Below are 23,247 nucleotides of genomic sequence, written 5' to 3'. Positions count from 1 at the left end.
ACTCACAGTTGATTAATACTCTTGTGTATTTCCTTACACGACGCCAAATGGCCAATACATTATTGTCCCACACAGACTGTGAAAGCTAATATGAATTCGCATGTTGTTCTAAAATAACTCGAGATATCCGAAGTCTGAACGCTTATTAATCCTTTAATAGCATTATTCTTGGCCGCGCGGAGGTAGTCGTGCGGTCTAGGACGTCTTGTCACGGTTCGCAGCTCCCCCCCCCCCTCTCCCCGCCGTCGAGTCCTCCCTCGGGCATGGGTGCGTGTGTGTGTTGTCCTTAGCATAAGTTAGTTTAATTTAGATTAAGTAGTGCGTAAGCCTAACCTCAGCAGTTTGGTCCCATAGTCCTTACCACAAATTTTCCATTGTCCTTGTTATTGTCTGACTACGAAACAGAAACGAAAATTAAGTACTTAGTGCATCACCGACAGTTATGTATTGTTTGAAAACCTGAATACGAGGATGGATAATTTTTTTCTGAATGGGGGAATACTCTCTTCACTTACATTGCTAGGTACCTTTACTACTGGCTGGTTATAATTGAAGTGCAGATACTTACTGAAATCCATCTTTTAATGTAATAACTATCGTATAGCAACGAAACTTGGTAGACACGCTAACAGTCAATGTCGAACCAACTTATGATGGAAAAATATTGGTTCCAATTTTCGCCACCACGTGCAAATCTTGCGCTGTATACCATCTCTTCGAGGTCTCTGGTGCTCATATTGTACAAGTTGTGTAAGTGGCAGTTCATAATAAAATCAACGTTGTGCCTTTCTAACGTGATTGACCTTTTCTTCTCGACATTCCGTTCCTAATCCACTACATATGGAGACATTTCTGTATGTCTTTCTTGCATTCAACGAGTCAGGTTGTTACCTTGTGGCTGAAACTGGAAGTAATCTATTTCCAGCATAAGTCCTTTCCGTATTAACACTTTAGAACATCGACCAAGTTTCGCTAACATACGTTAATCTCCCTGAATAGCTACACTTTAAATACAACCTCCCGATACATGCACACTGTTTAGAATCAGCTGAACATTTATAACAACCGTTGAAGTATCACATATTTCGCTCTTTTATGTCCATGGCTACTTATGCTTCACCTCTTCTGTATCCTGAAAACTCTTCATCTACATCAACTTAGATATCGTACTGTGCGTGGCGGATGGTACACTGTACCCTCCTGCTATACGCGCATAAAGAGCAAGGGAAAAACGATTGTCTGTATGCCTCCGTATGACCTCCATTTTCCTCGTATCTTATCTCCGTGATCCTTATGCGCTACGTACGTTGGTGGCAGTAGAATCGTTCGGCAGTCAGCTTCAAATGACGGTTCTCTAAATTTTCTCAGTAGTGTTCCTCGAAAACAACGTCGCCTTCTCTCCATGGATTCCCATTAGAATTCCTGAAGCATCTCCGTAACACTTACGTGTTGTTCAAACCTACCGGTAACGAATCTAGCAGTCCGCCTCTGAATTGCTTCGATATTTCCCTTCCGGATCCAAACATTCCAGCAGTATTCAAGAATAGGTCGCAGCAGCGTCCTCCATGTCGTCTCCTTTACAGGTGAACCACTCTTTTCTAAAATTCTCTCAATAAACCGAAGTCGACCATTTGTCTTCCCTACCACAGTTTTCACATGCTCGTTCCACCTCATATCGCTTTGCAACGTTACGCCCAGATACTGAAACGACTTGACTTTGTCAAGCTGGACACTAGTAATACTGTATCCAAACGTTACAGGTTTGTTCTTCCTACTCATCCGTATTAACTTACATTTTTCCACATTTAGAGCTAGCTGTGATTCATCGTACCAACTGGAAATTTTGTCTACGTTTCGTAGTATCTTGCTACAATCACTCAAATTCGACACCTTACCATGCACCCACACTATCAGCCAAATCATTTATATATATATATATATATATATATATATATATATATATATATATATATATATATATAGAAAACAACAGATGTTCTACCACACTTCCCTGGGGCATTCCTGATCATACCCTTTTCTCTGATGAGCACTCGCCTTCGAGGACAACATACTGGGTTCTATTATTTAAGAAGTCTTCAAACCGTCACAAATCTGTGAACTTATTCCGTATGCTCGTACCTTCATTAACAACCTGCTATGGGGCACCGTGTCAAATGTTTTCCGGAAATCTAGAAATATGGCATCTGCTTGTTACCCTTCATCCACAGTTCTCAGCATATCATGTGAGAAAAGAGCAAGCTGAATTTCACAGGAACAATGCTTTCTAAAACCATGCTTACTCTTAAACATGAGCTTCTCAGTCTGAAGAAAGTTTATTATATACGAAGTGAGAATATGGTCAAGGATTCTGCAGCAAACAGAAGTTTGGGGTACTGGTCTGTAATTTTGCGGGTCTGTTCTTTTACCTTTCTTATATACTGGAGTCACGTGCGCTTTTTTTCCAGTCACTAAGGACTTTGCGCTGGGAGAAAAATTCACGATAAAAGCAAGCTAGGTTATGGCTCTTCCACTTTAGTCCTCTCTTTCGTTCCAAAAACCAAAGAAGGCTATAGGAAGAAAATTCGAGGACTAGAGGGATGTAAAAGTCTTTTCATTTTTCATCTTCGTAGGATATCACAATTATGTGCAGGTTGGATTGCCTTTAGCATGCAGTGCTCGTACCTACTGATCTATGCAGCCATAAGTCACGACCGTCCACCTCTTTCCTACTTTCCAAACTTCGCAGAAGATTCCCTGCAGATCCTGCTGGGCCAGCACGCCTAAAAGGAGAAATTTTGCAGATAAATTGTTAATCACAGCCAACTGGACTCCCCAGAAGGATTGTTTCACTCTGTAGCAGAGTTTGTACTCTTTTTAAACTTTGTTCTCATTTTTTTGCTGGTCCCAAATTATATGATACTCTACGGTGTCTGAGCGTTGTCGAAGAAGTGGCTGCTCTGTGTTCTGAACATATTCTACAAAGATTGCTGTTGAAATGGCTAAGGCTCAGGAGCAAAATAGTCATAGCCCAACTTCAGTAAAAGGTGCAAAAATAAGTATTATGTTAAACATCCTCTTTAAGTCACACAAACAGTTCCCAAGCGGAGATCTGACTGCCAAACGTGTATATAAGCAGACACACAGTTCCATTCACAGTGTCTCAGAAATTATCTACAGTCGCCGCCATTAACAGTCCATCTGGACACTAGACACTATACGAATGCAAGTGATGTTAGTGATTGTTCGCTGGCTCTAGGATGGTTCCAGTGTTTAATGGCAGATCACTGCTAGTGGGCATAGATCTATATTACCACGCACAGTCTTCCAACTCCAGCAATGTAAAGTTTGTCACTAACTCATTGTAAACTGTTGTTAACATGTGTTGCCATCTGTTTTTGTCATAGCTATTTCCTAAGCCCTGTTTGGCCCTGTGGCGAAGCTGAGTTGTTGCTGCGTACAAGCAAGCCACTTCATGCCAAAAACTCCTTTCGGTAGTAGTTGGTTTTTTTTTGTTTTTTTGCTGCCACATTCGAATGCTTGAAGCATTCTATAGTTGCGACCCAGGTCGTTTCTAATCACAGTGCCAGACACATCGCTGCAACAGTTCAAGACTGTAACAACCAACTACTTAACCGCGTTCCAAATTCAAGAAGAAGAAGGAGGAGGAGGAGGAGGAGAAGAAGAAGAAGAAGAAGAAACCATTGCTGATATTGGAGTTACGGACATAAGAGCGTGGTGCGAATCATAATTCCCTGCCTAATGTTTCTTCTTCCACTGCTGCAGACTTCATCAGATGCTTTAACGACAGGGAAAGTAGTTACAGAATCGAACAAGCTCGGCAGGCCTAGCTGTTTATTGCACCTACCCAACGGTCGGCTCGTGACGTCATCAGACCGCTGCCTATGGTCAAGGAGTCGCGCCACCATATGCTGTGGAGCTTGTAATGGGGAAGAGTTGGCGCTGTTTGTTTTATGTAGCACTAAGACCACCAGCTTGTCTAATATCAGTCCTCCTCCTTTTCTGCTGAATGTAGCGAACCAACAATTGCGTGGATATATACAAACACTTCGGCTTGCTTGGCTTTTTTGTGTCAGTAACATTTATTTGAGTCGCAACAATCTTTGATGAAGTCTTCTGCAGAGGAAGATGAAACGTTAGATGATAATCATGCCTTGGACCATGGGCTTATGACCTTAAATCTAATATTAGCAAATCCCAAATACCGGCTGTGAAATCCTACCTAAAGAAAGCATTATGCTTGAATAAAACGGCAAACGGTCGCTCTAAGGCCTCCGAGTTCAGCAACGCCCTCAGTACTATCCACGTACCCTTGCTGAGCATGTTAAACATGTACCAGTTGGAGAATTAGACAACCATTCAGCTGAGTGGTGTCGGGCAGTTACTCTAGGATCTGAGGGCTGCTAAGGGGCGTCGAGGGGGTTGCCAGCCCTCAGGTGCTAAAGCAGCTGTCCAGCAGCACTCAGCTGAATCATTGTCTAACAGGATATTTGACTGTTGTCTGGAAATTGTCTTAAATTCTTAGTTATGTCTTTTGTCGTCCTGCCGGCCGGAGTGGCCGTGCGGTTCTAGGCGCTACAGTCTGGAACCGAGTGACCGCTACGGTCGCAGGTTCGAATCCTGCCTCGGGCATCGATGTGTGTGATGTCCTTAGGTTAGTTAGGGTTAAGTAGTTCTAAGTTCTAGGGGACTGATGACCGCAGAAGTTAAGTCGCATAGTGCTCAGAGCCATTTGAACCTTTTTTCCGTCCTAATAAGCTTTTTTTTTCCTTGAATTTTTGTATTTCTTCCATAACATCGGAAATAAAATTCAAATAATTTGAAAGCCCGCTAAAACGCTCCATTTGAGTCATGTCATACCTGTGACGTCACTGGCTAACTCACTGCTCCTGCTGTCACAATGCTAATTCATAGTGACGTCTTGTTGTGGAATTTACCTTTCGGAAAATGGGTTACAGATGGTGTGTAGTACCATACTGTACAAATACTTATTATTAACTCCTGAAAGTTGTTTTTGAGTGTTCCGAAGAATGAGAGGATGCATGAAATATGGTTGCACTGTACCGGCAAATTGCTACCACGTCGATCCACAAGTTCACTAACTTAATTAAAATGTGTTGCACTGTGAAGTTAACATTAAATTACCTTCGAGATACGGTCTCCCACTGTTACAAAGAAGGATAGCGCCATTCAACGAAATTAAATCCTAGCGAAAATTGTCGGTTTATCAGTCTGCAGTAACTTTCAACTGTAAATTGGTTATAAATTATAAATAAAATATATGTTTTAAAAAAGAGAGAAAAGGTAGCTCAGTTGTTAGAGTGGTACCGTCGATTTTTATGAGTTGATGCCCATAGATCTCCGGTTAGACTCTACCCCGAAAGATCATTTTAACGTATCTGCGAATAATCGACAGTCCTCTCATATAAAAATCAAATCACAGTTTCAAAACGTCACCACACCGATCAGAGACAGAATATTATTGCGTTTTCCTTGCTGCTTACGTGCGCTTAAATTTGCAATCGCTGTTCACACACTTTACGTCCAAAAAGATATTTTCTAGTTAATGTGACATATACTGTTTTCTTTGTGGGAAACAATGTTTTTATCTTCGTACTGTCTAGCTAGGATGCTCGCACTTTAAATTTTTGCAGTTTCATCATCGTATATAGAGATGATGAAAGTCTGCTTCAGACGCCAACGTAGCTCACACTCACAAACATCACAGCCTTTACGTTCCTGTGACCTGCTAGTAATACACGCTTTATATCTCTCCGTATAACTTCAACGTCTTGCACCTCGTTGTAGTGTGGCCGTATTGTGATATCTTAATTACTAGCAATGCTTTCCAAAAAAGTTAATTGTTTGTTCGCAAAGTAAGTGCGTTTATACTCCGTTGTCCATTTCTCACACTAAGACTAACGTCAAGCTGTATATAATACATCTCACAATCAAAAGAACTGCTACAATCAGTTCTTGCTAAAGCTATTTTAAAAATATATGACCTCCTGGGATCCGAAAATGTGCCCTCTTCAACTGTAGTTGGGTGGGATATCCGTTGCACCACCGAACGCCAGCTGCCAAAAGAGCTTGTCTGCTGAATTTCTTCTGCAGAAAAAATCGGCACTAGGCTCTGCCTGGAAGAATTTTACTGTGCTTTGTGTCGTTGCTCATGACTGATAGTCGGCAATCTAGTTATAACATACAGACACCATTTGCAAAAGCTGTATAATTCATTAGCTTTGAGAGAATTTAATGATGCTTCAGGGAACAGAGGTAAGAATGTCCCTCATTGCCCATATCGCCGCTCTAAATCGGTGGAGCATAAATGCATCAAGTTTCGCAAGGCTTCCACTATCAGTGTTCACAAAATTAATTTCTATTATAACTTAAAAGGTGTAACTGCGAATTCCATAAGTAAATAACTAAACTGTCTGCAGAAAAAGTACGTAAAAACGCTCCTATAACACACGTATAGCTTCGTCTTACTGCCAGCCTTTGACGTCACCAGAGCATCAGCCAATAGCATAGTGTTTTCGATCACGTGATCAGATCTTGATAGTTAATGATTTTTAAGCTTTAATTCCGTAAAAATAACATATTTTGTGATAACATTCACTGTAAATGCTATTTAAATGTTGTAACTAATCAGAATAAAACGAGGGTTATTCGGAAAGTAAGGAACGACCGGTAGCGAAATGGAAACCACAGTGAAAGTCCGATGAAGTTTTGCACATGTGTCTTGGGTAGTGTCTCTAGTATGCCCGTCGATCGCGTTACGACGTTCTTTTCAGTTCTGAGCACATAGCCTGAAGCTATGCAGCCAACATTACATAACTGTCGTGCGCTTTCTTCTTCAAGAAAATTCTCAGCCGCATTCTGCAGGGGTAATGAAGATTCTCCTGCATCTTTTTCAATTGGAAACGTTTGATTACTCACAATACAGCCCATAATTGCCTCCCTCTGAGTTTCATCTCCGCTCACATGAAGACAACATTTTGACCCAGACAACGAGCTGTAGGTCAGCGTAGAGACTTGGCGGAAAGCACTGGTGGCTGCCTTCTATAACGAGGGTATTGGAAAGTTGGTACAACGCTGTGACAAACTTCTAAGTTGTAGCTAACTGTTGAAAATAAAACAGTTTTGATTTTCACTGTGGTTTCCATTTCGCGATCTATCTTTCTTTACTTTCCGAATAGTACTCGTAACAATTCGAACCACATTTTTAACATAGGAAAATAGCATATTCTCTGACACGTACATTTTTAACCTGCTTGACAAGCATGCGCGAGTGTCACCGTGGGCGTTGCTGAACTCGACGGTCTTAGAGAGAGCCTTTGCCGTTTTATTCACACACGCGTCAGTGCTGCATCTCTCTATGATCACGTCACGCGAGGGCTCGAAACAGGAGGGCTAAACACTGTAAGTTCACGCGAACTGCTGAGCTGTGGTCTTTTTTCCCATATGCCGGTACCTTGCTGTTTGAACTGTCACCAAGCCAAAGAGTGAAGTAGCAGGGCATCACGCTTTTGCCCCACTACAGAGGAAGCCAAGTTCCAAAGTTATGCGTCAGAACAGGAGGCATTTGCGGTGATTCGAGAAAGTGTTAATTTTTTGCGTGGTGTAGTGTAGCTGTGAAGTATTCAGATGTATCTTCGTTGGTTAACACAACCTTTTCTAGGCAAATATGCTTGTGATTTTCAACTGGGATAGTTCATTATTGTCTTTTGTTACTATTTTTGATATGATTATTGATGAAAATAACCCGCACCTAAATAAACACTGCACCGAATATCATGAAACTGAGTAATATGTTGACAAAATTCTTCGTTTTGGAAAACCAAATATGTAGTAATTGAGGATTCCGATTCCAAAGAAAGCAGGCGCTGACCAGTGTATTGCCGGCCGGAGTGGCCGTGCGGTTCTAGGCGCTGCAGTCTGGAGCCGAGCGACCGCTACGGTCGCAGGTTTGGATTCTGCCTCGGGCATGGATGTGTGTGATGTCCTTAGGTTAGTTAGGTTTAATTAGTTCTAGGCGACTGATGACCTCAGAAGTTAAGTCGCATAGTGCTCAGAGCCATTTGAACCATTTGACCAGTGTATTACCAAACTATCATAATAACAAGTCATCGACAGAAAAATAGAGAAAGTGGTAGAAGACGACCTCGAGGAAGATCATTTCCACTCCGGAGACACGATGCAGTACTAAGAAAATAGGTTAAAGGAAAAAACAACCTATGTTTATACCATTAGTGAATTTAGATGAAATCTTTGACGAACTTGACCAAAACTACAGGGAGTTTAGGCAGCAATATCAATGTTCAAATGTTTCAAATGGCTCTTAAGCACTATTTGACTTAACATCTGAGGTCATCAGTCCCCTAGAACGTAAAAATAACTATCCTAAGGACATCACACACATCCATGCCCGAGGCAGCTGCGACCGCAGCTGCAGCGCGGTTCTGGACTGAAGCGCCAAGAACCGCTCGGCCACACGACCGGCTAATATCACTGTTAATAAGAGAATTAGAAAGGAAACAAAATGCAGACTGGCTGTGACAAGAAAAGCATTTGTGAGAAAGGCACATTTGTTAACATAATATGATACAAATTTGAGTGTTAGGTAGTCGCTTCTGAAGTTGTTTCTCTGCAATGTAAGCTTTCGTGGAAGAGAAAAGTGGTGATATCCACTTCAGACAAGAAGAGAGCAGATGCTAGGAGCAATTAGACAGTGCGTTGTTTTGTACCCTGTGAATGAAATTGTTTCCACGCATCCACACTTGGACTTCAGCCAGTTGTGTAGGAAAACAGCAGTTAATTTTTAACACTTATATGCAGTTGGATTTTAGCACAGTAATCATTCTATACCAGTTATTGGTATGTGTCACAAAACTGTGGTACGTCTCTTGAGACGAAATTCAATAAAAGGCTGCTTCAGCTTCATTGTACGATAGTGTATACTGGATTTTCATTCCATAGGAGCAGGGTTCAAATCCCCGTCGAGGCATCCATGTTTGGGATTTCGGCGTGTTCCTTGAAGCGCTGTAGCCGAATGTAGTATGGGTTCTGTGAATATTCCTCGTTCTAATCAGCCCATTTTTTTCCGCTCCAGGCTGTTCAGTCGTTCCTGATTACTTAATTTGCCGTGTAACGTTAATACCTAATTTACATTTTCATCTTTTCTGAAGTCATGAAAGTACCGTCATTTACATCAGAAGTCTTAAGGAAATTCGTTTCGTTTTGCTACATTTTTACTGTTATAAAATAATACTGTAGCTAAAAATAATACAGATAAAATACTACAGTTTTCGTGAACAGAGAATGGAATCACAAATAAAACAGTTTCTGCGTCAGTCACTCGTTTACTCTGCCACTACGCTTCTCGATGGTTCACACATCATCCTCTGGTGGAGAATAGTTTATTTACGTAGCTGGTGTTGGTGGAGCTATGTAAATAAACAATTCACCACCTGAAGATGATGATGTGAAGAATCGAAACGCATAGCAGCAAGATAAACAAACGACTGACGCAGACACTGTTTTATTTGTATTTAGCAACTGTCGCAGCCCTCATAATGCCGTCCCTTACGGATGACAAATTCACGAGTCGAATTACGTCGTCCATTATCCGAGAGCCTCCAGCCGCTGCGACCTCTCACGGAAGGGCCGGTCATAACTCCTGCCGGCGCGCACGGTCGCTGACCCACGAAAACGGGACGCCGGCACTGCAGTGCTTGCTGGCGTCCACTGAGAGCCGACCGCGCTCTTCCGTCTAATTCTTCGTATAGGCTGACGTGACGCTAGTTACTCTGACACCCATTAGCGCTCAACTTGACGGATAAATAATTTTAGACACTTGTCGTTAGCTCTCCGTCACTTTGTACTTATTTATTTATTTTATTTATTTTTTATTTATTTATTCTTCCGTGGGACCTAATTAAGGAGAAGTCTCCATGGTCATTGAACAAGACAATACATGAAATTATATCGCGATAGTAGAAACAGATAAAATGAAATACAAGAAACGTATTCAGGCGACAATTCGTAAGTTTAAATAAAGAAAATTAACAATGTAACACTGGAATTTGCTTAATTTTTCAGCTCTTCCAGGAGCTCCTCGACAGAATAGGAGTGCGCCATGAGGAAACTCTTCAGTTTAGACTTAAAAGCGTTCGGGCTACTGCTAAGATTTTTGAGTTCTTGTGGTAGCTCATTGAAAATGGATGCAGCAGGCTAGTGCACTCCTTTCTGCACAAGAGTCAAGGAAGTGCATTCCACATGCAGATTTGATTTCTGCCTAGTGTTAACTGAGTGAAAGCTGCTAACACTTGGGAATAAGCTAATATTGCTAACAACAAACGACATTAAAGAAAATATATACTGTGAGGGCAGTGTCAGAATTCCCAGACTATTGAATAGGGGTCGACAAGAGGTTCTCGAACTTACACAACATACAGCTCGAACAGCCCGTTTTTGAGCCAAAAGTACCCTTTTTCAATCAGAAGAATTACCCCCAAAAAATAATACCATATGACATAAGCGTATGAAAATGTGCGAAGTAGACTACTTTTCGTGTTTAACTGTCACTTATTTCAGATACTGTTCTAATGGTAAATAAAGCAGCATTTAGTTTCTGAACAAGATCCTGAACTTGGGCTTTCCACAACAGCTTCCTATCTATCAAAACGCATAGGAACTTGAACTGTTCCGTCTCGCTTGTAATATGCCCATTCTGTCTGATCAAAATATCAGTTCTTGTTGAATTGTGAGTTAGAAACTGTAAAAACTGAGCCTTACTGTGATTTAGCATCAAAGAGTGAAGTAGCAGGGCATCACGTTTTTGCACCAGTACAGAGCAAGTGAAGTTCCAAAATTATGCGTCAGAACAGGAGACATTTACGGTGATTCGAGAAAGTGTTACTTTTTTGCATAATGTAGCTGTGAATTATTCACACATATCTGCGTTGGTTAACACAACATTTCAGAGAAGAAGAGAGCAGTCACGAACAATTAACATTTTTACAGAGGACACATTTGAATAGACAAATGGTAATGGCAGAGGGCCAACAAACTCTAATATCAACCCATGTGGATGGTTTCCACCGGACATAAAGTAATAGTGGTCTCACCGTTTTCTTCAACATTTCAGACAAGAACAGAACAATTAACATTTTTACAGAGGACCCATTTGAATAGACAAATGACAATGGCAGAGGGCCAACAAACTCTAATATCAACCCATGAGGATGGTTCGTGACTTGTAGCAACTTTCAACTGCTCAGAGTCCGGGCTAGTGCTTCTAACTTCGGATGATATCTCAGGGGTCTATTCGCCATCGTTGTAGGCCTCTGTCACTTATCGGTCTGATATAGTAGGTAGGTAACTGTCTTAATAATTCTCACTGTAAATTTCAATAGTAATATCATCGAGCAATACCGATAACATTCGAAGTAGTATCGGTAAAACCAGAAAACCCACAGAGTGTCTGTTCAAAAATGGCTCTGAGCACTATGGGACTTAACATCAATGGTCATCAGTCCCCTAGAACTGATAACTACTTAAACCTAACTAACCTAAGGACATCACACAACACCCAGTCATCACGAGGCAGGGAAAGGAGTGTCTGTTACTTGCGTAGTGTTTGTATAGACGAAGTGCACAACAGCGCTGTATCAGGAATGAGCAAAGTTTTATGTAGGTGTAGAAAAAACAATAACGGTAGTGGATCATTAAATACTCGGGTCTCGAAAAGATCGGAAAAGGGTCTTAAGAGTCGTATCAAGCTATCTTGATGTATAATAACACATCACCCAAGTATCTACAATACATTAACCAGCGATTTAAATAAAAATGTCTACCCAGTAGCACTTGGCATTTACTTTCACCCCGAGGCCAAGTAGACGTGACACCGGACCTCAAACAAATACTCAGGTCCTTTGCTATGATCGTGACACGTCGGCATGGTACATATGAATGTGTAACAGAAATTCACTGAAGCGCCTTTGAGCCGGCCGATGTGGCCGAGCGGTTCTAGGCGCTTCAGTCTGGAAACGATCGCAAGTTCAAACCCTGTCTCGGGCATGGATGTGTGTGATGTCCTTAGGTTAGTTAGGTGCAAGTAGTTCTAAATTCTAGGGGACCGATGAGCTCAGATGTTAAGTCCCATAGTGCTCAGAGCCATCTGAACCATTTTTTTAGAATCTTTGAAAGATAAATAGCGTATTTCTCGGGAATGCCTATTGGATAAGCGAGGAAATTGTCGTCGAAGGCCGGCCGCGGTGGCCGTGCGGTTCTAGGCGCTCCAGTCCGGAGCCGCGCTGCTGCTACGGTCGCAGGTTCGAATCCTGCTTCGGGCATGGGTGTTTGTGATGTTCTTAGGTTAGTTAGGTTTAAGTAGTTCTAAGTTCTAGAGGACTAATGACCACAGCAGTTGAGTCCCATAGTGCTCAGAGCCATTTGTCGTCGAAGAAAACAGTGAGACCACTATTATGCCATAATCGTACACCATCCGTCCAAAAAGTTCCATGACTGTATTGCTGGCGTATAGGCGCCCTCAGTCCTGTGAACACGGTGGCGGAATGAAGTAATAACTGCAAATTGGTTCAAATGGCTCTGAGCACTATGGGACTTCACATCTATGGTCATCAGTCCGCTAGAACTTAGAACTACATGCACCTAACTAACCTAAGGATATCATTCACATCCATGCACGAGGTAGGATTCGAACCTGCGACCGTAGCGGTCTCGCGGTTCCAGACTGTAGCGCCTAGAACCGCTCGGCCACTCCGGTCGGCCAATAACTGCAAACAACAGCTGTGCATTCAACAAGTCAGTTCCGAGCAGGCAGTGTCCAGTAGTGAATCGTAGTGTCCAAGACATTCTTCAGAACGTTTTGAAGAAGATGAAAGTGTGTCCCGCATTCCTTGACTCCTAAACAGAAACAACGACGCATGGGCGCCTGCCGTGACTTGACTGAAATGCAAAACACCGGCAATTGTTTTTTTGGAAAAAAAACCACCACAAAGTGACACAGTGAAGAAATTCCCATGAAGGGTCAATGCATTAACCACATAATCGAAATTCAAACCAATGTGACACGCGGACGCCCGAGTTGAACAACACCCCAAAGAAGAACTTTTGTGGCAGTTTCACAAGGTTGTATGAATGTTCAGTGCGTTGTTCTGTAGACTGTAGAATACACGAAGTATTGAAACCACTATCTTAACGTTTCTCTCTTTTTATATTAATCCACTCCCAAACTCTTTGGACTGACGGAGTATACCTCGTGTAGGGACCATTAAAATATGATATAATAAGAGTGGTTATTGCGCGGACAGAGGCATATACAGTAGATTGTCAATTTTCTTTCGGTGCCGGCCGGTGTGGTCGTGCGGTTCTAGGCGCTTCAGTCTGGAACCGCGTGACCACTACGGTCGCAGGTTCGAATCCTGCCTCGGGCATGGATGTGTGTGCTGTCCTTAGGTTAGTTACGTTAGAGTAGTTCTAAGTCCCATGGGACTGATGACCACAGATGTTAAGTCCCATAGTGCTCAGAGCTATTTGATTTTCTTTCGGTAACCAAATGAAGTAGGACAGCGAAAGGGCAATACTGGCACCCAGTATCGTCCGTCATTCACTGTATAGTAGCGTGCGGAGCATATGCGGTGATTTGGGAACGTCATGTTGTGACGTGGTCTCCCTAACAAACACGAAGCATTATAGAGTCATCCTGATACATGGTCGCGCAACCAACATACACTCTTTTAGCAGATTTATTTGTTTTGTAAATAAAAACCGCCTTTTCTTACTGCACTGAAATTTATTTCTCCCAGAAGCGTTTCGCCCTTCAGTGAGATCCAGAACCATATACTTTCAAAGTTGAACCAAACAAGCCCTCGGTCACAATTTTTAGTCTTTTTGACCAGGTTTCAATACTTCTAGGTTATAGATCACTTTAAATATTTAATTTCTGATGAAGCCACTCACGGAAGTGTTCAAATCTGGTCAAAATGATAAAAAATTGTGACCGAGGGCTTATTTAGTTCAACTTTAATTTATAAACGGTCACTGAACCGAGCAGCCATGTTTAAAACACCCATATACTTTCGTTTTGACATGTGTTGTTTTTAGATTATAAAACTTTTTAGCAGGGTATTTGGAGTCTGGTCGGAAGTCGAAAGTTCGCTTAGTTCTGCAGCGTAGCAGCATTGCTCAATGGGATTACAGTCACCTGACTTGGCTTTTACATCAGTACCATTTTACAAGTAGAGGATTCCTCGAACCTGTATGAGACTATTCGGATGCAATGGCCTGATCTGTTATCTTGCTGAACACACACATTGCCTGTGGGGTGCTGTAAACGAGCGAACAGATGCATCAGTACGTTCCTGTATTGTACACCACGAGAGTAGACGTAACGCAGACACTGTTTTATCATTTAAACGAGGATATATCGAGGACCTACAGGAATTAAGCCATGATGGCAACCCCGCCATGCAATTTTCTGAAGTATTCGTGCTCCAAAATGTATCGCGACTTGTATTGGTTTTCCTTCGCCCATGCTAATCTCTATGCGATATGACGCATGGAGATTAGAGGAACACTTGAAAGGCTGTGGTGTCTGCATCCCATAGGAACAACGTGGTTCTGGATGGTATGACTGCACACCGCCTGTTTGAAACGTTCCCTCTGCTCCTTTGCCTCGGAGCTTCCCTAGCGTCGGCGAAGTCCCACCATTTGCCACGGCCAGAGACCACGCACTCTTTAAGCCGTCCCCACACGGGACGAGGACGCGGACGAAATATCCGACCTTAGATAGATAGCGCCGTCGGCACAAGGGCGAACTGATTAATGCGATCTGCGCGCTCAGCCCTCTCCAGCGGCTGTTGTCGGCTTTACTGGGTTCGCAAACCAAACAGTTCCGTAACAACATTGGACGCATGTAAAATATCAGCGTTAACTCTGTCAGCGATTGACGAAAAATAGTGGAGAAAATCGTGAAGGAGATTCTAGAGTCGTCGATGGTTTGACCAGCCAACTGCTGCTAGAGAGACACTACGTAATGCTGTACAACGACCTGAGGTACATACTTGTAGAAGTTATTCGTTAACTCAGTTGAATATACATCAGATTTTTGGCTTTAAATTGAATATACAGGAGGCAATTATACACTACTGGCCATTAAAATTGTTACACCAAGAAGAAATGCAGATGATAAACTGGTATTCATTGGACAAATATATTATACTAGAACTGACATGTGATAACATTTTCAGACAATTTGGGTGCATAGATCCTGAGAAATCAGTACCCACAACAACCACCTCTGGCCGTAATAACGGCCTTGATACGCCTGGGCATTGAGTCAAACAGAGCTTGGATGGCGTGTACAGATACAGCTGCCCATGCAGCTTCAACACGATACCACAGTTCATCAAGCGTAGTGACTGGCGTATTGTGATGAGCCAGTTGCTCCGCCACCATTGACCAGACGTTTTCAATTGGTGAGTGATCTGGAAAATGTGCTGGCCAGGGCAGCAGTCGAACATTTTCTGTATCCAGAAAGGCCCCTACAGGACCTGCAACATGCGGTCGTGCTTTGTCCTGCTGAAATGTAGGGTTTCGCAGGGATCGAATGACGGGTAGAGACACGGGTCGTAACACATCTGAAATGTAACGTCCACTGTTTAAAGTGCCGTCAGTGTGAACAAGAGGTGACCGAGACGTGTATTGGCACCCCATACCATCACGCCGGGTGATACGCCAGTATGGCGATGACGAATACACGCTTCCAATGTGAGCTCACTGCGATGTCGCCAAGCAGAACCTGGATTCATCCGAAAAAATGACTTTTTGACATTCGTGCACCCAGGTTCGTCGTTGAGTACACCATCGCAGGCGCTCCTGTCTGTGATGTAGCGTCAAGGGTAACCGCAACCATGGTCTCCGAGCTGATAGTCCATGCTGCTGCAAACGTCGTCGAACTGTTCGTGCAGATGGTTGTTGTCTTGCACATGCCCCCATCTGTTGACTCAGGGATCGAGACGCGGCTGCACGATCCGTTACAGCCATTTGGATAAGATACCTGTCATCTCGACTGCTAGTGATACGAGGCCGTTGGGTTTCAGCATGGCGTTCCGTATTACCCTCCTGAACCCACCGATTCCATATTCTGCTAACAGTTATTGTATCTCGACCAACGCGAGCAGCAATGTTGCGATACGATAAACCGCAATCACGATAGGCTACAATCCGGCCTTTATCAAAGTCTGAAACGTGATGGTACGCATTTCTCCTCCTTACACGAGGCATCACAACGACGTTTCATCAGGCAACGCCTGTCAACTGCTGCTCGTGTATGAGGAATCGGTTGGAAACTTTCTTCATGTCAGCGCGTTGTAGGTGTCGCCACCGGCACCACCCTCGCGTGAATGCTCTGAAAAGCCAATCATTTGCATATCACAGCATCTTCTTCCTGTCGGTTAAATTTCGCGTCTGTAGCACGTTATCTTCGTGGTGTAGCAATTTTAATGGCCAGTAATGTATGAAATAAAATTGTCATAACTTCTGCACGGTTTGCGTTAGGACGTTCAAACTACACGGTTGGCTGCGGGTCATGATGGGCATTAGTATGTGCCTGTATGGTTTGGTTTAGGGACGAAGCTCACTTTCATTAGGATGGGTTCGTCAATAAGCAAAATTGGCGCAATTGGGAGACTGAAAATCCGCATTTCGCGATCGAGAAGTCTCTTCAACGGGTGACTGTGTGGTGTGCAATTTCCAGTTAAGGAATAATCGGTGCGATATTCCTTGATGACAGGGTTACTACCAAACGGTACGTGAAGATTTTGGAAGATGATTTCATACCCATTATCCAAAGTGGCCCTGATTTCAACAAGATGTGGTTCGTGCAAGACGGAGCTCGACGCCATCGAAGCAGGAGAGTATTTCTGTCAAAATTTCATAGCAACTGTTGAAGTTTTTTAACGAAGAGTATAATTGGAGAGCAAGTGAAAACAATTTAACTGTTGTAAACTGAAAATTCTAAGTACATCAGAGTTTAAATACTGTTATTTGAATTTGACGGCTAGCGCAATATCCAGCGGTTGACTACACTGAAGTGAGTATTTTTCTTAAGTAAATGGATCGTTTCCTAAGAACGGCGATAATCATCATACTTTTTAGGACTAATTTCGTCCGCATTTCTAACAAGAAATCTTAATACATTAGTTCTTCTTTTTTCTCAGGCAAGCGAACATGCAAACTAATAAATCCCTAGTAAACAAAACGAAGTAGTAATGGCATGTAGCTTTACACGGTGGACAGATCTTTATTTTCTGTAATTTTGCGAATCGGAACGAGGTTTATTAACGCTACGACAGGTAAAACACAATACGAATAGCTTGGGAAACAAACACTTGCGCCTCTCTCCACAGAACATCTGCAGAGGAACAATAGCGCCTCTATAATTGACATGAAGATAGGGCTTTGAAAATGCAGGCATTCTCTGTGAATTTGGTTGATTAAGTCGTCTTAGGTTATCAGGCGGGCCATGGCGTCATGTTGTTGTAACGTTTAGACGAGTTTCCCACTCTCCATCTTCAGGCGTAATGTCGGGTTTACGTCCAGGAACAAACTAGACGTAAATCTGACACTTCGCCTGAAGATGAAGAGTGGGAAACTCGTCGAAACGTTCCGACAACAAGACTCCACTACCCGAGACGATTTCAACAATGAAGTGCACACCGATACTAGACATGTAGTCTTAACATTACGTACGAGCATGTAGACGGAGACCAGCCGTTCCGTGCGAGGTGTAGACGGTCTAGTACTTACTCCTCTCGACCTTGGGCATGCTGAACTCGCTCTTGCGCGCCTTGCGGCAGCGGAACAGCGCGGCGAGCAGCCCGCTGGCGGGCGGACAGGCGCCACCCCTGCCCTGCTGCTGCGGCTGCTGGTGGAGGGTGCTTTTGGCGGAGCTGGCGTCGCTGGCGTCCGAGTCGCTGTCCGGCGCGGCGCTCAGGCCCTTGGCGCGCACGCAGGGACACAGCCCGCGGGAACCCCCGCACCCCATCATGGCTGCTGCCGGCTGCTCGTCTGCAACACAACGCGGCACCGAGGGCCCCGTTAACCCACTCCACTGTTGCCACACGTGTAAACAAAACATATGGCTAAATCTCTGCTAGTCAGTCTTTATACAGAACGGGTGAGGGACTTCAGTTGCTCAACATCAAACGTCAAGTCAAAAACACCCTCGGCCGTCTATATCTCAAATTTTATTTTAGTTATGCAACCAGTTTCGTTGTTTCACTACGCCGTCTTCAGGACCCCTGAGCGACTTGCTGGAAGAATTCAACATCATGTGCAGTCGACACGTAGGTCAAGGGACCTGAAGATGGCGTAGTGAAACGCCAAAACTGGCCCCATAAATAATATAGAATTTGAGATATAGACGGCTGAAGGTGTTCCTGACTTGACATTTTACAGGACAAAATGTCGACAGAAATACGCCGCTGAGGCTGTCCACTTATTAATAATAATTAATGCTAATTAAATGGACACCCTATCTGCAAACAGGCGTGATGTACTTTATTGGGTACATGTTGAAGTGTGTGCCCCGACCGGGACTCGAACCCGGGATCTCCTTCTTACACGACAGACGCTCTATCCATCTGAGCCACCGAGGGCACAGAGGATAGCGCGCCTGGAGGGACTTATCCCGCACACGCTCCCCGTGAGACCCACATTCCCAACATGTCCACACCACTACATTCGTAGTGCGCCTAATAGATGTTTTCCCATCATACTCATTAATCGTGGCAGATTAATCTACCAAGTCCCGTACGAGTTCGGGCATAGCGTGTGCGTTCGCCGGGAAGCCATATTTTAACTATTTTCAGCATGTCCTCAATGAAGTACGTCAACGCCTGTTTGCAACTAGGGTGTCCATTTCATTATCTCATTTCTAGCAAAGCTGCATAGTCATCAATGGTAATTGTTCTTTCGGAAACAGATACTACCATCATATGTATAATAACAATTAAATCATTCCTGCACAACAGAAAATTCCACTTGACAGTAGATGGAGCGGAAATTTCAACTAACAACATCTAGGTTGGGCCAAACGTCTTGCCGCAGTGGTAACATCGATTCCCGTCAGATCACCGAAATTACGCGCTGTCGGGCTGGACTAGTACTTGGATGGGTGACCATCCGTTGTTGGCAAGTGGGGTGCACTCAGCTCTTGTGAAGCAAACTGAGGAGCTATTTGACTGAGAAGTAGCGGCTCCGGTCTCGTAAACTGACATATGGCCGGGAGAGCGGTGTGCTAACCACATGTCCCTCTATATCTGCAATCGGTGACGCCTGTGTGGTGGTGATGACACGGCGGCCGGTCGGTGCCGTTCGTGGCCTGTTCGGGTGGAATTTTGTTGTAACATCTAGGCTGGAGAACCACAAGGCAATTTACTTACAACCCTCTTATACCTCTTGTACAGAAATAACGTGTCTAGCGAGCCGGATGGACAAATAGTGCTGGACGCCGATGATATAGCGCTTTACCAAAGAGGCAGAAATGTAAGTCACATTACCATTAGATTGCGACGCCTTTGGACTAAATCATAAAATACCGTAAAAGAAAGTGAAGCTCCGTGTTCTGGCCCTAGTCACGCCAACAAGGCATAACCGGCCACCTTGTCTTGCTCTACCAATGGCGTCCTTGGGAGCGGTATGTTGCGGCGTGTGGTCAGCACACAGCTCTCATGGTCGTCGTCGCGTTTCTTGACCTTGGAACCATAACTAATAAGTCGAGTGGCTCCTTACTTGGTCTCACGAGGCTGAGTGCCCCCCCTCCCCCTCCCCCCCCCCCCTCCACACCTGTCCTCCCAACAAGGAAAGACAGCTGGAAGCACCGGGAATCAAATTCGGGTTTTCCACATGGAAGTCAGCCACGCTGGCCACTAAGTTACGGAGGCGAAATTCGTGTTACTCTGAGAAAATAAAAATTGATTCTGGAAAACGTCAAACGATTATTTTTGCAGCCGCTGACTATTGTCATTCTGCGATTCCTGCTCCCTGTACAGCCATTGTCCATCAATGAGTGTATCTATATTTTTTTTAATTTTGTAGATAATTTCAAGTTATTTTTATGTATGTCTCTAATTTATATCCAGTTGCATATTACACTTCTGAAGATCTGAAGATGATCATGTGATGATCGAAATAGGTCACCTTGTAATAAAGATGCCTTTGCGGTCTAGACTGTTTTATAATTAATCACAAACTATTAAATTCACTACCAGAAGGACGATCGCTGCCTCGTCCCGTGTCACTCGGTACAATATCTCGGCCTCATAATTGATAAACGTACTTTTCTGTTACGTAGGCTATAACTGAGCCACGTAACAAAGGTTCTGCACTCCTCTTTCAACAGCACCGTAGTTTAAAAGGAAGGAAATTATCAATAGCAGCCAAAATCAAAATTTGAAAACCCATTATCCTTTCTATCATACTCTGACTCATGAGCGTTTAATCGACAGATGTAAAGGTAATATCCGAAGTACCACAGGGAAGTGTGATAGGACCGTTGCTGTTTACAATATATATAAATGATCTAGTAGAAAGCGTCGGATGCCCTTAAGGCTATTCGCAGATCATGGAGTTGTGTATACCAAAGCAGCAACGCGAGAAGATAGAAAAATTTGCAGAACGACCTGCAGAGAACTGGTGATTGGCACAGGCTTAGGCAGTTGACCCTGAACGTAAATAAACGTAACATATTGCACATACATAGGAAAAGAAATCCACTATTGTACAACTACACTACTGATGAAGAACAGCTGGGGACAGCGTCTGCCGTAAAATATCTAGCCGTAAGTCTCCAGAGCGACCTTAAGTGGAATTACCACATAAAACAGATCGTGGGAAAAGGAGGCACCAGACTCAGCTTCCTCGGAAGAATGTTAAGGAAATGTAACTCATCCACGGAAGAAGTGGCTTATAAGGCGCTTGTTCGGCCGATTCTTGAGTATAGTTCATTGGTCATTTATCTGGGATCCCTATTAGATAGAACTGATAGAGGAGATAGAGAAGATCCAACAAAGAGCGGCGCGTTTCGTCACGGAGTCGTTAGGTTGGAGAGAGAGCGTTGCGAAGATGCTAAACAAACTCCACTAGTAGACGTTACAAGAGAAGCGTTGTGCATCACGGAGAGATTATCTTCAGATATTTCGGGACAGCACTTTTCAAGAGGAGTCGGACAACATATTACTTCCCCTCACATACATCTCGCGTGTTGACCACGAGGAGAAAATTCGAGAAGTTAGAGCGAATACAGAGGCTTACCGATAATCATTCTTGCCATGCACTATTCGCGAGTGGAACAGGGTTGGAGGGATCAAATAGTGGTACCGAAAGTACCCTGGGCCACACACCGTTAGGTGGCTTGCGCAGTATGATGTAGATGCAGATGTACTAGCAGCAGACACAAACCAGTCAAAATAGAGCGTTTGCTGAACAACGTTCATCGTTTGATTGCAGACGCACCTCCATATACAAGCAACAATTAGATTCGAATACAGTTGGATCAGCCAACCATCTTTCGTATCATGAAACGAAAGTCAGTCACTTTCTGTGAAACATCACTGACCTTGTAGCGATTCAAGGGGCACCAAATTTGTTATAAAATTCAGTGGATTACTCAACGGACAGTATATTTCAGTTCAGGTATTTCGTTCATTCCAAGCAAGTGTCGATTCGTGACGTCGTGGTCCACACACGAGTTGACTGCAATCTGAATCCTTTTTAGCAAACTAACAATTTCTCTCAGTCGATAAAGTTTTATAGATTATGAAATAAAAGTTCTTGAAGTTAATTCAGAATCGGAAATGTTTAATTAGTCATTACATGCCATAACTTATTTGTTTAATATAAAGTTGTTTCGAATTTTTATGCGTTAATAAAAAGCGTGATTTTATGTGGGGCTTTTACGACGAGACGAGTTATTACTTAGAGTGCTAAAAGTGCACGTGTACAGTTCGCTGTCCGGCCGGACGAAGTGGCCGAGCGGTTCTAGGCGCTACAGTCTGGAACCGCGCGACCGCTACGGTCGCAGGTTCGAATCCTGTCTCGGGTATGGATGTGTGTGATGTCCTTAGGTTAGTTAGGTTTAAGTAGTTCTAAGTTGTAGGGGACTGATGATCTCAGAAGTTAAGTCCCATAGTGCTCAGAGCCATTTGAAAGTTCGCTGACCTATGTGGTGATTTTCATTTTGTGATCTTGACTCGACTGAAGAGTAAATCCAGTTTCATTTAAACTTTACGTGAGACAGACACATCACGTTATTACAAAAGAGTCGTTCCATGGAGTACAATAGTTGCAAATGCGTTTGGACTTAATGCACGAAATTGGAAATTAACTTTCAGGCAAGTGCTGATTTTGACAAAAAAATGAACCGAAAGTTTATTCAAAATATCGAGGTCCAGTTTTAATTGAGACACACATCACCTTCTTGATTGCGTTGCCTAGCAACTCGGTAAAGTAGGTTAAGTAATTCATTAGAACGATTTTGCGACGTAGTAAGGCCCATTATACACACAAAAATGTTATACGAAGTTTGCTGACGTATGAGAGTGTTTTTATTTCCGTAAGTTCCAATCAACCGGCAATTTCAAAAGTTAAATTATTAAATGTTGTGTAACTTCATTGATTGTCCTGTACCACTACGGAACGTGATGTATCGTCTCTCTTCACAAAAGATCTCAAGAAGCCGGGATAAATAGGAAGAAGAAAAAGACTAAAGAAGAGGCATCGGTATAACCTCACCATCCCATCTCATCAACACAGTGGGTCCTGACCAACAATCCAATTTGAATACCAGAAAAACTACTGTCACCAACCATTTTAGAACTTAGGCAAATAAAGCCGCCATTTCTATCAAAATTGCCCTATCAGGAGGCGGAGAGTCACTGAGACGCCGATTCTTCCAAAACACCGAGGGGTTTAAGCCCAGCCTATTCGACGGTGGGCCGCAGATGGAGAACTCCACTGACAGGGGCCTTGACAGAGAGCGCATTTTTATCGTCCTGCGCCTGGGAACGAACGTATTGGAGACGGCGTCGCTGGTCGGCTGTTCGCGGGCTGTTGTCGTCAGCATCTATGGAGAGTGGTTGAAGGACGGTGAGTGACAAGGTGTTGGACGTCCGTGGCTCATCACAGAACGTGGTTGGAGGC

The 23,247-nt window shown here is 43.5% G+C and overlaps 1 protein-coding gene across 1 annotated transcript in view; it reads right to left on the bottom strand.

The window, feature by feature from the left end:
- LOC124789082 (serine/threonine-protein phosphatase rdgC) overlaps positions 1-23,247 on the bottom strand; it is a 1,335,318-nt gene that overhangs the window by 1,160,175 nt on the left and 151,896 nt on the right. The window contains exon 2 of the mRNA XM_047256373.1: positions 17,854-18,157. Within this exon, the coding sequence (XP_047112329.1) occupies positions 17,854-18,157 (304 nt within the window). The remainder of the gene's footprint in view (positions 1-17,853; positions 18,158-23,247) is intronic.

This window comes from Schistocerca piceifrons, chromosome 3, assembly GCF_021461385.2.
Source record: "Schistocerca piceifrons isolate TAMUIC-IGC-003096 chromosome 3, iqSchPice1.1, whole genome shotgun sequence".
Classification (NCBI taxonomy): Eukaryota; Metazoa; Arthropoda; class Insecta; order Orthoptera; family Acrididae; genus Schistocerca; species Schistocerca piceifrons.
The sequence above is the reverse complement of the archived record's forward strand: the minus strand, read 5'-3'. Positions and strand labels throughout refer to the sequence as shown.